The 16,410-nt window shown below is 36.8% G+C and overlaps 1 protein-coding gene across 1 annotated transcript in view; it reads right to left on the bottom strand.

The window, feature by feature from the left end:
- The window catches only part of LOC123624801 (mitochondrial poly(A) polymerase), a 27,861-nt gene continuing 11,451 nt past the window's right edge, over window positions 1-16,410 (bottom strand). Inside the window, exons 5-9 of the mRNA XM_045532950.1 lie at window positions 15,793-16,004; window positions 12,321-12,547; window positions 2,634-2,726; window positions 2,483-2,556; window positions 1-844 (exon numbers count right to left, since the gene is read on the bottom strand). Of these exons, the coding sequence (XP_045388906.1) occupies window positions 482-844; window positions 2,483-2,556; window positions 2,634-2,726; window positions 12,321-12,547; window positions 15,793-16,004 (969 nt within the window). The 3' untranslated portion in view covers window positions 1-481. The remainder of the gene's footprint in view (window positions 845-2,482; window positions 2,557-2,633; window positions 2,727-12,320; window positions 12,548-15,792; window positions 16,005-16,410) is intronic.

Consider the following 16,410-nt stretch of genomic DNA (forward strand, 5'->3'; position numbering starts at 1 on the left):
TTACCAAGTTTGGAAGCTTTATTGTATTCATTGCCTATATACTGTACATAATTAGAAGTCCCTTTAAACTGTTTTCCAAAAACGGACTGATGTGGATATCAACAATGGTTTGAATCTAAAACTGATTTTTACCATTTGCTTTATACAATTTATTTCGTTAAACTCATTGCAATCTTCTTTCACCAGTTCCCTGTGGCTTATTTTATTTTTTTCATTTACTTTTTATTTTTTTAGAGATAGGGTCTCACTATGTTGCCAGGGCAAGATTCGAACTCTGGGCTCAAGGGACCCTCCCACCTCAGCCTCCTGAGTAGCTGGGACTACAGGCACAGTCCCACACCCCCATGCCCAGGGGCTGATGTTTCATGAAAAGTAACATCAGATGAAAGCTGAGATCTGTGAAAGTTTCAAACCAGTTCTTCTAGGTAGTCCACGACCATGTCATAGGATCAAACCAGTTCTTAAAGCAAAGTAGCAGCCATTATGTCTGAGAACTAATTGTTCTTTTCCCACTGGTGTCTGTGGGATTTTCTGTTCTGTTACTTTTTATGGATTCTAACAAGTTTTTAATTCTTTCGCTTGAAAGCTTTTCCTTTTTGTTCTTGCTAGGAGACTTACTCTTTGCTATGGATGGTAGCAGTAGGGCTGCCAGCCCCCAGGGCTGATTACTGGATGAGGAAGGCCGATCTTGATCTTCCTGCTGTAAAATCCAGGCACTTTCTCTGGCCAAGTCTACAAATTTTTGCAGCTGGCTTTGACTTACATTTTTGCTTATGTTGAGAGAAGTTTCAAAAGGATTCTGAATGTGCAGAGGAGAAGAATCAGGTTTGTTTTGTTCTCTTCCCTATAGATTATTACACAGAAGAAAAAATGAGTAAGTATATGAAGGGCTTAACTCGAAGAACAGTGTGGTTAACATAATAAATTGTCAAAACATAAAATACCAACACTAACTTTACAGAGTAAAGGATTTCTTTCCTAAGGGGGTTGGGTATGTATGTATGTATGTATGTATGTTGTATTTGTATGTGTGAACTTCTATTTTTTTAAACCTCTGTAGTTTTATAAGTGTTCTTTGAAAAAAACAACTTAGGCTTATGATCTATGAATGAGGATGTCACTGTTCAAATAAGAGGTACCTGGACTAAATTGACCAATAAAAGCACTTTTAAAATAATCTTTTACCTAACAAGCTAGAGCTTGAAAGGAAAAAAAAAAACGGCAAAAGAAAAATGGAAGGAAATAAGAGGAAGATAAATTTATTTTTGAGACTTGCTAAAAACATATCTATTATGGTAGGAATAGAAACACCCAAAATTAAAATTCTTAAATTAAATATAATAATTAATGTTTCCCAAGTATAAAATAAGAAAGGAAGAGAAGAAACAAAGGATTATTCATTATTCATTTAAAACCCTAAAAAGTTTCTATTACATTTCTAAAGATCCAACAATAAGGCTCTTCCATGGAAGACAATACCTCGCAGCAAAAAGAAAAGCTAAAGCTAAGAATCAAATGAACAGCACTAAGTCATTAGACTCTATACTTTCTCCTCTTCAAATAATACCACAAATATTACTTAAATATCACAACGCCAATGATCCAGAGTCTCCAGTGTGAGCAGCACTGTTCATTCCCTAACTTCTTTCATGCCACTGCTCAGCAAGGGTCTTGCCTATCTGTGCTCTCTGAGCCCTGGAGTACAAACGGATGAAAGAACTTTGTATGTCTGATGACCTTTTTCTTCTCGATTGCACTGCAGAACTTTGGTATTCTCTCTCCCCTCCCCACACTTTCAACAAAGTCTCCATGAACAGGATAAAAAGGAAGAGTGAAAAAAGAAGAGCTGAAGAAAAAATATCTGTGTCAGTGTTTTATGAAGTCAGTCCTGTGAAGTTTGTAACTAAGTAGCCAAATGCTAAACAGAATAAACCCAAACAGAGCCATCACAAGTACCTCCCACTTGTAAACAAATTTTGGCTAAGTTTTTACCCTGACTGATTATATTTTCTTTAAAAAAGTCTATCATTCTAGCTACTCATAAGGGGAAAAAAAATCACGAATTCATTTGCTTTAAATAAATTAAATCCTAAGGGCTCAAATTGAGGGAATCACTAAAATACCTTTGGGACTATGTATTACATGTCTTCTATAGAAATACAAATCCAGTTTAAAAACGACTGTATGTAAAATTATGTTTTCCAGAAAACTTTTCAGAGCATGTATCACACTGTAAGGGACACGGTGTCAGCACCAAGTGATGACAGAAGTCCCATGGCACAGTGAGACACACAGATGCTAAAGAGCTGGCTTTTGCCCTTCCAAATGACTAGATGACTGATAAGTCACTCCTCTGGCACTGACCTCCTTATTACTACCTACGACTGTAGACTTGAAATAACATTTGTTAGAGTGCTCTGAAAACTAACTGCTAGCACAGAAGACCAGATACTTAATAATTAATTATTAAACCATTACTTACCTGTCGAATATTTATGGAATTTTTATTGAACGTGAAGTTGCCAAAATATTCAAAAAATTCCTTCAGTAGTAATTCTGCAAGAAAACAAAACAAGGAAAATCAGAGGAAAAGTCTATTTCAATCCAAAAAGGAATAAAGAAAAAACACTTACCTAGTGTTTCTGTGTTTCCCGAAGGTTTAATTCTATTCAAGTCGCGAATGAATGTGCAGTTGTTGCCTTCTATTATACATTTATCTTCTGCATCTTAAACAAAGGGAAGCGAAAACTATTTCATATTATATTTCAAAGATATTTCCTACCTTGGAAAAGAAATCTATGATTTAAATAAATCAAAGTTACAGTGTGTCCTATTATTAGTCAGTTATACATACACTTACATTTAAGAGGACTTAAAATTCCATTTAAAAGAAAGAGTTGAGACTAACCATACTACAATGAAATTAACATTACATTAAATTTAGCATACTAGAGTTATTGTCTATGGACAACTCAATGTTTTCTAATCAACCTTTTGAGGTAATCAGTTTTTTAGTAATAAATGAAAATGTAGGCAGTTCCTATCTTTGACCAACTCAAATTTTGGCACTATCTTTAATCAGTACTTAATTTAGATCTCCAATTCCATTCTTACCACCTTTTTATGCATTTATTCAATGATTCATACATGACACAAACTAAATGCTGTAAGAGTTTTAAAAACTTCTGGTAATTTCTAAAATGCAGTACTCCAGAGTGACTGGAATTCAGTAATTCAGTAAAAGAAGTTCAGTAACAGCACATCAGACTTAGGCATTGACATTTTCTACTACTGTTTTTATCTTTAGAGGTAATCATCTTCCCAGTTATTGATAAATATACAACCATCATGAAATTCCTGGCCCACTCGAATCTACCTTCCACTATGCACTATATAATATACTCTTTTGAAGAGCAAACTCCCACTCTTCGGAAATCTCATCAAAGGATGCCTTCTGTCTCAAAGCATTTCATAATTGCAAACTGGTTCTATATCCTCCGTCTGTACTCGGCTGACTGCAGTCTGACTGCACACATGCTGTCCACTCCTCTGCCCCAGTCTGGGACTACAAAGGCCACTGTCCTATTCATGATTCCCCCTGCCCCCAGTCTGCCCACAACAACAGTACCTAGCACACAGCAGGCACATAATCAATAATCTGAATGATTGCTGATATTTGATTTTAAATGTCTATAATCACCAGAGAGAAATGTGAAAGAGATAAATAAGGCTCCTTCAACCTTCTGTCTCCTCTTTTTTATGGCTTTTGTTTTTTTTTTTGTTAAGACCTGGGTTACTAGCATAATTTCTCAGAAATCATTCTAGGTTCTAACATATTAATTTCAATAGCAAATTTTATGTGCTCTACGACACAACTTACAGTACACTGAAGAGCTTATATAGTTCTACTTAGATCTATTTTTATGGAACCTGGGCACATATTTTACTATTTCAAGAGATCAACAGTTTATAATATTTGTGACACAGTGCCAGTCACATATATTGATGCTCTTTTAGTTGTTGTATCTTTTTTCAGGAATGTATCTCCAACTAAAATATTACTAACTTAGAAAACCGAGATCCACATTAAAATATTTCTCGCAATACACAGCAATAAAAAACTGAGACCGTCTCTGAGTGTTACTTTTCACTAAAAGAGTTTTTTAACATAAAGTATTGAAACAAAGGAGAAAAACTATCCTCTGATTTAAGATAGGGCCATCTTTGTTTTTGCAAAACCCCTATGGCATTCCAGTCTAACAAACAGCTTGGTTATCAAGTCTTTCCCCTTCTTTTCTCTTTCTCCTGTTTTTTTTTTTTTTTTTTGCTGTAACTGTCACCCACACAGTCCAATACAATAGCCACCAGCCACCTGTGACTATTAAAAGTTCAAATTAAAATTTCAGTTCCTCAGTCACACTGACCATATTTTCAGTGCCCAACAGGCACAGGTGGCCAGTGGCTACAGTACTGCACAGCATGGACACAGACCATTCTATCACCGCAGAAAGTTCTCTTGGATAGTGCTGCCTTAGCAAAGTGACTCTCAGCCTAGTCAGACATATGAGACTCTATCACTGTAATTCCATGGCACTGACTTTCCTCTTAAAAGTTCTGTATGAAACACTGGCAAAAATTCATAAGTAAATACAAACTCTCTTAGTTGTAAGGAAAACAAACACATAAGCACCTTAATTAACTCATAATATTAATATAAACTTGATGACACCTTCCTTCACCCTAAGTGAACTTAAAAACTATGTATGAAAAATTAAGGTTATATATTTACTAAACCTAATTTCCTTGCTTCCTTTGGAAATCTTAGGCCCTCATGGATTGGCAAGCAATTACCGTTTTTCAGCACAATACACATGACAAATATAATTTACTGAGTAACGCTCTCACAGATCTATCCAGATTGATAACCTTACCCACATTTTCAGGGAACAAATACTACAGTACTACAATAATCCATAATTTGTCCCAGAGATCCCTGCTGTGGTGTCTGGTATTAATAGATTACTAGGGGCTGCAATATAATCATATCTATGGGATGTATAATCATTCTTGTTTTTTTTCTGGTCAAAAGAACGGAAATCAACATTGTACCAGCCACAAGCATTTCTAATAAATAACTGAAAGTTAATAGACACATGAATAACAAACACAATAGGCATCAAGTTCATATGAGGCTCATTTTTTTCTCTTGAAAAAATCCTCTATAATGTTCTATTTTTATAAGAAGAGTTTACTAGAACTAAACTTGAATAGCTAAAAATGACATAAATATGTTCAGCTTCTATTAAAATAATTAACAGGTCCGAACCTTCCAAGATGCCAGTTGTAAATAAGAGGGAGGGGCCGACAGGCAATTGTGCTCTCTGCAGGCTCAATGTTGAATATATGCAGGGGTGTGGGGGTGGCTATGACCTTAGGCTTATCAGACATCTGAGGAAAGCCTTTACTATGAAACTATGAAAAATAAAAGTTTAAAACTATTTAGTTTTAGGCCAGGTAAAGAAAAAGACAACATTAATTGAATATTTGATGCTTCTGACTATTTTGAGAAAAGATTTAGACAACTAGTAGCAAGTCTGGGATTTGATTAATGTTAAGTACGTAAGAAACTAAGCAAACAAAAAAAATAAGAAAATAAGTAGTATTAAAAACCATTAACTCTAAAGAATATAAAAAGTTGGGCAGGAAAGGAAATTAACTTTAATTTACTCCATGGGTCAGAAGTAAATAGCATTTACATAGTCATAAGAATGTAAAGTGTGCACACCGAAATTATGATATAGCATATTCAGAACATGAGGGATGGAACGGATGTATGTGTGCTAGGACGACAGGAGAAGAGATAATTCCTCCTCTTCCATAAAGGGAAGTCGCAGATGGTATCTAAACCCAAAAATCAAGAAACAGCAATTCAAGCATTTTATTTAGAAATAAGGTTAAAAATTTGCATCAGCTGAAAGAGTTAGAAAAGTTGCTGCCCATGGGGAGAGGCAAAACGAGCAGAAAGCACAGGCTGAGAAGGCACGTTATCGTTACAAAGTTTATAGAATTATTTTACTGTTTAACCATGTGTGCCTGTAACTTTGATAGAAATGAAACCTTAAAAAAAAATCACAGTTCTTTTCAACATCATTAAGATTGTTGGGGAGGTTGGTACTTTGAGAAGGGAGTCTGCCAACCTCATTTGCTAGCAAATTAATAAACTTCTCTTTCCTTCCCCACCCCTCCCCCAAAAAGATTGTTAACACCATTAAGACACTATTAAGAGAGTAAAAGGCAATCACAATGTACATACAAGAAACATACAGAGACAAATACATACTTATACGTTTAACAAAGGACTCAAATCCCAGAATACGTAAAGAATTTCTAAAAATGAATAAGAAAAAGACAGAAAACCCAATAGAAAAATAGGCATAAGACTTTTTGCAGATGCTTCATAAGAGACAACCAAATGGCTAATAAATACATGAAAAAGTGCTCAACTTCACTAGTCATTGGCGAAAAGAAAATTACAAGCATACCATGATGCCACTACATATGCATTCAGAATAGCCAACATGAAGAGGACAAAATCAGGTGTTGACAAAGACATAGAACGATTATAACTTGTATATAATGCCCGTGGGAATTTATACTTTGGAAAACTGGCAGTATCTACTAAAGCTGAATATACTCAAATCTTAAGACTCAGAAATTCCACTCCTACTATAAACCTGACAGAAATGACTAACCACGTTCACCAAAAGACATGTGCAAGAATGTTCATGTAAGTAACCACTTACAATAGTCCCAAACTATAAATTCCTCAAATGTTCATCAAAAATAGAATTAAAAAAAAATTTTGGTATATCCATATAATACTACATAGCAATCGGAATGAACAGTCCACAAATACACTAAAAATATGAATGAATCTCCCAAACATAACGTTGAAGGGAAAAAGTCAGATACACCAAAAAATGGTATCTTTTATGTAAGAGACATAAACAGGTAAAATTAATCTTTACTGTTATGAAGCGGGTATAACTGGAGGGAACACAGTAGGAACTTCTAGAGAGTACGTATATGTGCAGTTTGTGAAAATTAATAAACATATACTATGTATATTATATTTCAGTTAAAAAAAAGTATAAGCTCTGAAAAGTGGTTGGGTTTGCATCCTAGCTGTAGCATCTAATTAAACCTTGGGAAGTTTAGAAAACCTCTCAAAGCCTTAGTTTCCTCATTTATAAAATGAAAATAGTAATACTGTCTCTTAAGATTTGCTAAGAGGATTGAATGAGATGATGCATTAGTTTTTTTCATCTCAGTGCCTGGCACAGACCTAACATTCAATAAATTGTTACTGGGTCACACAGAACTACAAATTAAAATGCTCTTCTATGTTAGGGTCTCTGCACTAATATGTTAAAGATGTTACCGGGCCAGGCACGGTGGCTCACGCCTGTAATCCTAGCACTCTGGGAGGCCAAGGTAGGTGGATCATTTGAGCTCAGGAGTTCGAGACCAGCCTGAGCAAGAGTGAGACCCCCATATCTGCTAAAAAATAGAAAGAAATTAGCTGGACAACTAAAAATATATAGAAAAAATTAGCCAGGCATGGTGGCACATGCCTGTAGTCCCAGCTACTCCGGAGGCTGAGGTGGGAGGACTGGCTTGGGCCCAGGAGTTTGAGGTTGCTGTGAGCTAGGCTGACAGCACCGCACTCTAGCCCAGGCAACAGAGTGAGACTCTGTCTCAAAAAAAAAAAAAATGTTACCCGGTTGTTTCTTCCTCAAACTCCTAATTCATCAAACTGAAGAAATACAGGGATCCTAAATAAAGACTCTAATCAAACAATATTTATAAAATGGAAATACTATATAAAAGCACTAAGCTCAGAAGTGAATATAACAAAGGTAGCAAGGCCAAAAAGCATGGAAAACACAAGAAAATAAGGGACATATGGCAGAAAGTGTAACAGTAAAGATTATAAGAAAACAAAGAAATGGAGCAATTTGAAAGTAACCAAAATATGAAAGCTGCCATCATGGTCCATCTCACTTATGATAAGCAGCCCTCAACTCTAAAGTGTTCGTCCAATCATCTGAAATCTATGTACTGAACTCCTGCTGTGAACCCAACACCATGCCAGGAACAGAAGCAGCAGAAATGAACAAAGACAGCCCGCCCTAGAAAAGCTTGCCCACGTTGAGGCTGGCAGATAAAAGAACGGTAACAATCTAACAGTGGTTACAGTTCAGGTGTGCGCCAAGCATTACCTTCACTGGCTTCCAAGCACCGGAGGGGCAGCCAGGAAAGACCTAACAAATGAGATCTTGTACCAGGTCTTTCTTCCCTGACTTAATCTACTTTGTTTTTTTAAGAGACAGGGTCTCACTGTCCCACCCAGGCTGGGGTGCAGTGGCACAATCACAGTTCACTGCAGCCTCGAATTCCTGGGCTCAAGCAATCTTCCTGCCTCAGCCTCCCAATGTGCTGGGACTACAGGGGTGCCCGGCTAATTTCTTTATTTTATAGAGATGGGGTCTCATCACATTATCCAGTCTGGTCTGGAACTCCTGGGCTCAAATGAGCCTTCCACCTCAGGTTCCCAAAGTGCTGGGATTAAGGCATGAGCCACAGCACCCAGCCTCCTGGCTTAATCCGGCGGAGGTTCTGCATGTAAAACGAGGTAGGGAGAAGGCCATTTCAGGCAAAGGCACAGAGACGTGGAAAAGCATGAAACATCTGAGAATCAGTAAGGAACTGAGAGTGCTCAAGCCCCAGATATGCACACAGGAATCAACATAAAATGAGAAGGTGAAACAGAAGATCACAAAGGGCCCTACACACAACGCTAAACAGTGGTTTACAAAGTCCTAGAAGTTCAGGAAGGTGTTCCAGGAATTCATGCTGCCCTCTATTAATAAACAAGAAAGCAAACAATATTTTTTGTTTTTTTAAAAAGAACAAATTGATAGACGATAGACTCTACTTGTATATCAAATGAGAGGTACAGCTCAGAAGAAATAAAATGACAGCACAAAGATTCAAGTCACTCACCTGATTAATCAGAGTACCCAAGATGGTTCTGACGGTTTCACAACTTGAAACTGTTTTTTTTCCCTTAGCCATATATGGTTTAATGTCCACCAATACTGGACTATTGGGCCAGGGGTGGTGGCTCATGCCTGTAATCCCAGCACTCTGAGAGGCTCAGGCGGGAAGATCGCTTGAGGTCATGAGTTCGAGACCAGCCTCAGCAAAAGCGAGACCCTGTCTCTACTAAAAATAGAAAGAAATTAACTAGACAACTAAAAATAGAAAAAATCAGCCGGGCATGGTGGCGCATGCCTGTAGTCCCAGCTATTCGGGAATCTGAGGAAGGAGGATTGCTTGAGTCGAGGTGTTTGAAGTTGCTGTGAGCTAGGCTGACGCCACAGCACTCTAGCCCAGGCAATAGAGCAAGACTCTGTCTCTAAAAAAAAAAAACAAACAAACAAAAAAACTGGACTACTGGGTAAAATCAGGAAATATAAATACCATAAATTTTAAAAAAACAAAAATGAGGAAGAAAAAATATTTTGATAAATTTTCTTCAAAATGATCTTCACATCTTTAACATACATTTATCTAAGAAAAATTCTTTTATAGAAACTTCAGAAATGAAAGGTAAAAATCTAAGCACAAAGTATATCAAATTTTGCTTTGCATTTATTGACAACTGACACCTACCATGTGCTATGTACAGAGAAGCAACTGTGAAACACAGTCTAAAAATTTCTTTTACCATTTTTAAAAACTAGCACACAAATTTTAAAACAATCAACTTGATATTTTTAAGTGGAATATCAAAGAATTCCAAAACTGGTTTTGTCTGTTTTGATACCGTAAGATATGAATGAAGTTAAATTTATTTTAAAATAGATTTGGGGCCAGGTACAATGGCTCACACCTCTAATCCCAGCACTTTGGGAGACCAAGGAGGGAGGATCACTTGATGCCAGGAGCTTGAGACCAGCCTGGACAACATACCGAGACCCCACCTCCACAAAAAATTTTAAAAATTAGCTCAGTGTTTTTGATAAAGTGACTTCTTTTCCTTTGGGTAGATACTCAATAGTAGGATTGCTGGGTCAAATGGTAGGTCTATATTTATTTCTTTGAGGAATTTCCATACTGTTTTCCACAGAGGTTGAACTAATTTGCAGTCCTACCAACAGTCTCTCTGCAACCATGCCAGCATCTACTGTTTTTTGACTTTTTAATAAGTCAGGGGTAAGATGGTATTTCACTGTGGTTTTAATTTACACTTCCCTGATGATTAGTGATGTTGAGCATTTCATCATGTTTGTTGGTCATTTGTCTATCTTTTGAAAAACTTATTACAAAGATGTGGAATCCACCTAAATGTACATCAATTCATGAGTGGATTAACAAAATACACATACACATATACACACACACACACACACCATGAAGTACTACTCAGCCATTAAAAGGGATGAAATAATGTCTTTTGCAGCAACTTGGATGGAACTGGAGACCATTATCCTAAGTGAAGTATCTCAGGAATGGAAAAACAACCACCACACGTACTCTCTAATAAGTGGGAGCTAATCAACAGGCACAAAGAGATGTAAAGGTCATTGGAAATCAAGACGGAAGGAGGAAGAAAGAGGAGAGGGGTTAAAACTTATCGGATAAAATGAATGCTATTCAGGTGATGGGCACACTGAAAGCCCTGACTCGGGCATTACAGAAGGTGTCCATGTAACAAAAGCATTTGTACTCGTAAGAAGGAAGAGCGTAGTTGAGACGCTTAGAAGCGGTCTGCCCCTAACATCAACTTGCCTCAATTCTGCCTCCTTTCTACAGTTTCTACTCTTTCTTAGCGTCTGAACTCTAAAAGTTCCATAACTGCTGCCTACAACGGTTCCTGTGAGATCAGCAGTAGGCATCAGTGCACACGGCAGGAGTGGAACAGAAGTGCTATTCACAGGTTGCTTCTCAGTGAGGATCTGCCTGTATTTTATGCCTTCCCTCCCTGCTAGACTACAAGTTATCTGAGAACACTATGCATATCCTCAGTGCTCCAAAACCAACACCTGACACATAATAAGTAATCAATAAATATTTACTGAATGAATGACACCAGGGGATGAAATGAGCACAGGCATGGACGTTGCCCTTTATTTTAGCCTCAATAGTGAGATACATGAGGTTTTCTCACTCCAGCCTGCTGAAAACGTCCCATTTGCTCTTAACCTATCACATTTAGGTTTTTTAAAGCTCAATTTCAAACTATAACAACAATGTTCACAGGAAAAGATTGGTTCTAATTTGGATAGTAAGTAAGGTGGCATAGAAAAAATAATTTAGTCTGAAAGAAGAGAAAGTGCATTCCCAGGAGAAAAGCAAACTGTGAACAAAGGAGCTAAATGAAATGTTAGGAGAGCAATGACAGTATTGGCTGGAATGTGGCTACACATGCAGAGGAATAGTGGGGAAGAAGCAAGAAAATTGGGTTGTAGACAGTGAAAGGTTTTAAACACCCAGCTAAGTATAGTTTGAGGATTATTCTACAGGGAATAAAATCTCTTTTAAGCTTACTTTAAACCAGGAAGATTCAGGAGTGCACTGAAAAGAATTATCTGGCACCAATATACAGGATGAGTGAAGATAGAGTACATCGCATTTCCAATGTTTGTATCCCTTAATTAGTTTCCATTGAAAATTTAGAACTGCAGGAGTTTAGTATCTTCTCCAGCAGGCTATCAAAATTTCAATTCATTTATAATATAAATTAAATAGTATGCTAAATATAAAATAATGTGCCTAAAATTACTTATAAAATTTTAACTAAAAACACATTTAGAATCTTGAAAACATAACGAACAGTATCTCTAATGTAAGTCTTAAGATAGGTTCAGATTTGAAAAGCCATCTCTGAGACCGTGGTCTAATCAAAAGCTGTGTCTGGGAAATGTTTCCTTCACGGTCATTCTAGACGTGGTCAACCAGGGGCGAGGCTTCAGGGGTCTCATGATTGCTGCGAACAACCTTGCCAACCGACATGATAAGACAGAACTCTCAAAAAATTCTAAAGGCCTTAGTTTCACAAATCATCTGCTCTCATAATCCCTCGTGGGCATTTAAAAGAACAAAAAGCACTTAAATTTTAGATTAACAAGGCTTTAAAAACCAAGACAAATTATATGACTAATAAACAAATACACATGGCTTTGATAACACAGTAATTATATTCATTCATAACACCAGAGAGAGAAAATAGTGAATACTGCTTCTAGTCTTACCTGCTAGGGTTTTTAACAAATCTAGTGTTGGAAGAATAGGAGGTGATCTTCTCTGGAGAAAAAAGATGACCATCATTGTAAGGGAGAAATTTGTAATCCAGGCACCAGGAATACTACTCGTTAATGAATGTGCTCGAGCCCAACATCGTATACTAAACACTAAGGCTCTTACTCTTGAGTCCAGGGCACCATATATATAAAGGAGTTCAGAACTTTTCAAGGCAATCCTTCAAAAAGGAAGAAGAAAAAGAATTTTCAAACCCCCAAATTATGATTTGGGTAAAATAAAACATACACCAGAAAATATATCTAAACATCTTACTATATCTGAATGTATTCAGAACACCATGATCAGATAATCAAAGTAGTGTGTATTTGCAATATAAAATTTTACATGACTGGTTGAATATCAAATACATTCATTCCCAGTAAAACATCCTTTATTTTTCTTCTACTCTGTCACCCTGCAGTGGTGTCATCGTAGCTCACTGCAAGCTCCAATTCTTGGGCTCAAGCGATTCTCCTGCCTCAGCCTCCCAAGTAGCTGGGACTACAGGTGTGTGCCACCACACTTGGCTAATTTTTCTACTTTTTTCTGTAGACACAGGTCTCGCTCTTGCTCAGGCTGGTCTCAAACTTATGGGCTCAAGCAATCCTCCTGCCTCAGCCTCCCAAAGTTCTAGGATTACAGGTGTGAGCCACCGTACCCAGCCTCAAAAACACAGAATTTTTAAATCAAAATTCCTAAACATGGTTTAAATAATAAGTGAACTACACAGGGCTCTTGATAACTATCAATGAAGACACAAACACATTTGTAAATGAGTCTTTGCCCCTGGGTTTCACACCCTGGTTATCCAGTTCTTTGGCAGACAAGTCAGCCTAAACATAGAAGAAAACATTGTAATCATATTATCAAGAAAGTATTTAGTTTGAAAATTCTTATAGTATGTAAAGTAGGCAAAATTACTTAACCCTAATATTTATAGAAACCACCCAAGTCATGGCACCACCAAAAATAAAAGAAAAACAAACAAACAAAAAAAAACCAAAACAAAACCCATGAAGATAAAGTGCCTGTTAAGAAACCTACTTTCAGTAAATTTCCTAATCAAAATGTTAAAGTGCAAAGTGAAAAAAAAAAAAAACCCCAAAACCAAAACCCATGAAGCTAAAGTGCCTGTTAAGAAACTTCAAAACCTACTTTCAGTAAGTTTCCTAATCAAAATGTTAAAATGCAAATTCAAAGTTCCTACTGATCAAAATGTGTCTTGTAATTTCCTAAAGAACCAACAGAGGGCACAAAATCATTTAATAGTATCAACTTAAAATTGTCTCTAAAACCACCATGGCATTTACATCCTGAGTTTAAAGACATTAGAAGAAACGGCAGGCCGGCACGGTGGCTCACACCTGTAATCCTAGCACTCTGGGAGGCCGAGGCGGGTGGATTGCTCAAGGTCAGGAGTTCGAGACCAGCCTGAGCAAGAGCGAGACCCCCGTCTCTACTAAAAAAAATAGAAACAAATTATCTGGCCAATTAAAATATATATAGAAAAAATTAGCCGGGTATGGTGGCACATGCCTGTAGTCCCAGCTACTCGGGAGGCTGAGGCAGTAGGATCGCTTAAGCCCAGGAGTTTGAGGTTGCTGTGAGCTAGGATGACGCCACGGCACTCACTCTAGCCAGGGCAACAAAGCGAGACTCTGTCTCAAAAAAAAAAAAAGAAAAAAAGAAGAAGAAACAGCAAATTACAAATTCACAGTGATTAAATGTTTTATATATGTAAATGAAGCTAAATTACGCTAAAAGTAAATATCAAATACTGCAAGGTATCTGATATAAAGAAATATTGCAAGAGTAGGAAAACCTGAAGCTGAAGAGAGCATGTTAAAACAACTTCTTAAAAACCTGTCCCCACCTGTAATCCTAGCACTCTGGGAGGCCGAGGCGGGTGGATCGCTCGAGGTCAGGAGTTCCAGATCAGCCTGTGCAAGAGCGAGACCCCGTCTCTACTAAAAATAGAAAGAAATTATCTGGCCAACTAAAATATATATAGAAAAAAAAAAATTAGCCGGGCATGGTGGTGCATGCCTGTAGTCCCAGCTACTCAGGAGGCTGAGGCAGCAGGATCGCTTAAGCCCAGGAGTTTGAGGTTGCTGTGAGCTAGGCTGATGCCACGGCACTCACTCTAGCCCGGGCAACAAAGCGACACTCTGTCTCAAAAAAAAAAAAAAAAAAAAAAAAACCTGTCCCAACAAGACACAGAAAGTAACACTATTAAAAGGTAAATCTCACTTTATCCTATTTTATATACCATAAAGAAAATATAACAATGATGGAAAGTACAGTATATATTTTTATTTTCATATTAAAATTTGGCAAGAAATCACAAAGACTTTACTCCGTGAAAGGAATCCAGAAGTAGTTAGGATTGTGTCAGCAGACACTCAAGTTTAACCAAAATTGCCCTATACTGGATTTTCTGAATCTATTAATATTTTGAGTTATGATTATTTATCTAACAGATAATATAGTGAAATGAAACTGATACAATGAGAATACTACAGTTAAGAAATAAACTCAATTGAAAAAAATTTTCCCTATTGTGAACCCAGCAAAAGTAATCAGAGTATAAAGGAACTTGTTATTATTCTCATCCCCATTTTTTTTAAGCAAACAGGTTGCTAAGATAATACAATGCAAATACGGCTGAACCAAAACCATCCAGTCCCAGCCTGAGCAAGAGCGAGACTCCGTCTCTACTAAAAATAGAAAGAAATTATATGGACAGCTAAAAATATATATACAGAAAAAATTAGCCGGGCATGGTGGCACATGCCTGTAGTTCCAGCTATTCGGGAGGCTGAGGCAGGAGGATTGCTCGAGCCCAGGAGTTTGAGGTTGCTGTGAGCTAGGCTGACACCATGGCACTCTAGCCTGGGCAGAAGAGTAAGACTCTGTCTCAAAACAAACAAACAAACAAAAAACCATCCAGTCTTAAGCTCATCAGACCACTTTCTGACCTAAGCAAAAATCACATTTGTTTAGTACACAAAGCTGACTACAACTGGAGGTAATTCAGAGGTCAAATTCAAGTTGCTATTTTATTTTCTAAGTATACTTAGACTACTTACACTACAAATAGTTACTTTTCACACTATCAGGCTACACAAGTCAGAACAATGAAATGTATTTCTTCTCAGAAGATGTCAGGTATGTCAGCATTTTAACATAATATCCTAACACTTTGTTTAGGAATACCAAATTATCAATACGTATACTATAAGAAAGAATTTCCTAATTTTCAATCCAAATGTTTGAATTTTTAAAAAATTATTATTAAAGCATGTCTCAAAGAGTTCAAAGCCACTGTTTCTATACAATAAAAACGAAGCTAATATCTTATTGCATTTGAAGCTAATACCTTATAACATTCACATTTAAGGTGACAAACTTAAGAGATCATACCTATTGTTAGTAGTCAAGTCACACTGAAATCCAGAGGGCTGGTGTGAGAATCTCACAAGCGGACACCGAGCATTTAATATTTTTTGTACACCCACACAACCAGGACCAAAGTGGTCAAGGCATTCTCCTATCACAGACAGGATCTTCTGAGTTGCAACTCTTTCTGAAGGAACATTTTTCACTTGAAATTCCATCAGAAAATTTCCTGAGGACTGAATAATAAAAACATTTATAAATACAAGCTTTTTGTAAAAAGCAAATTCTTAATAAGCTTTTCTAAAAGGATGCTCTAAATCACTTTTGTCCAAAAATCCCCATAAAATAAAAGCTCTTTATGGAAGCACAGCCAAAAGCAGACTTACAATTCTCAGTTGCCTTTTATTTTTCCAGTATATAAAGTACTAACTTGAAAAAGCATTGGCTTTTTATAATTAATGTACCACAATACATATTATAAAGTAACATTATACGTAGAACTACTTAATCTATAAACTCAGTGAACATACACATGCCCTTTACTAGTCATTACATTTTAATAGACACTATAAGCCCACATTAGTAGGGAAGGACAGGCATAAGAATAGCAGATCAACAGAAGAAAATAGACAGTATAAATGA

This window comes from Lemur catta, chromosome 1 (assembly GCF_020740605.2).
Source record: "Lemur catta isolate mLemCat1 chromosome 1, mLemCat1.pri, whole genome shotgun sequence".
NCBI lineage: Eukaryota > Metazoa > Chordata > Mammalia > Primates > Lemuridae > Lemur > Lemur catta.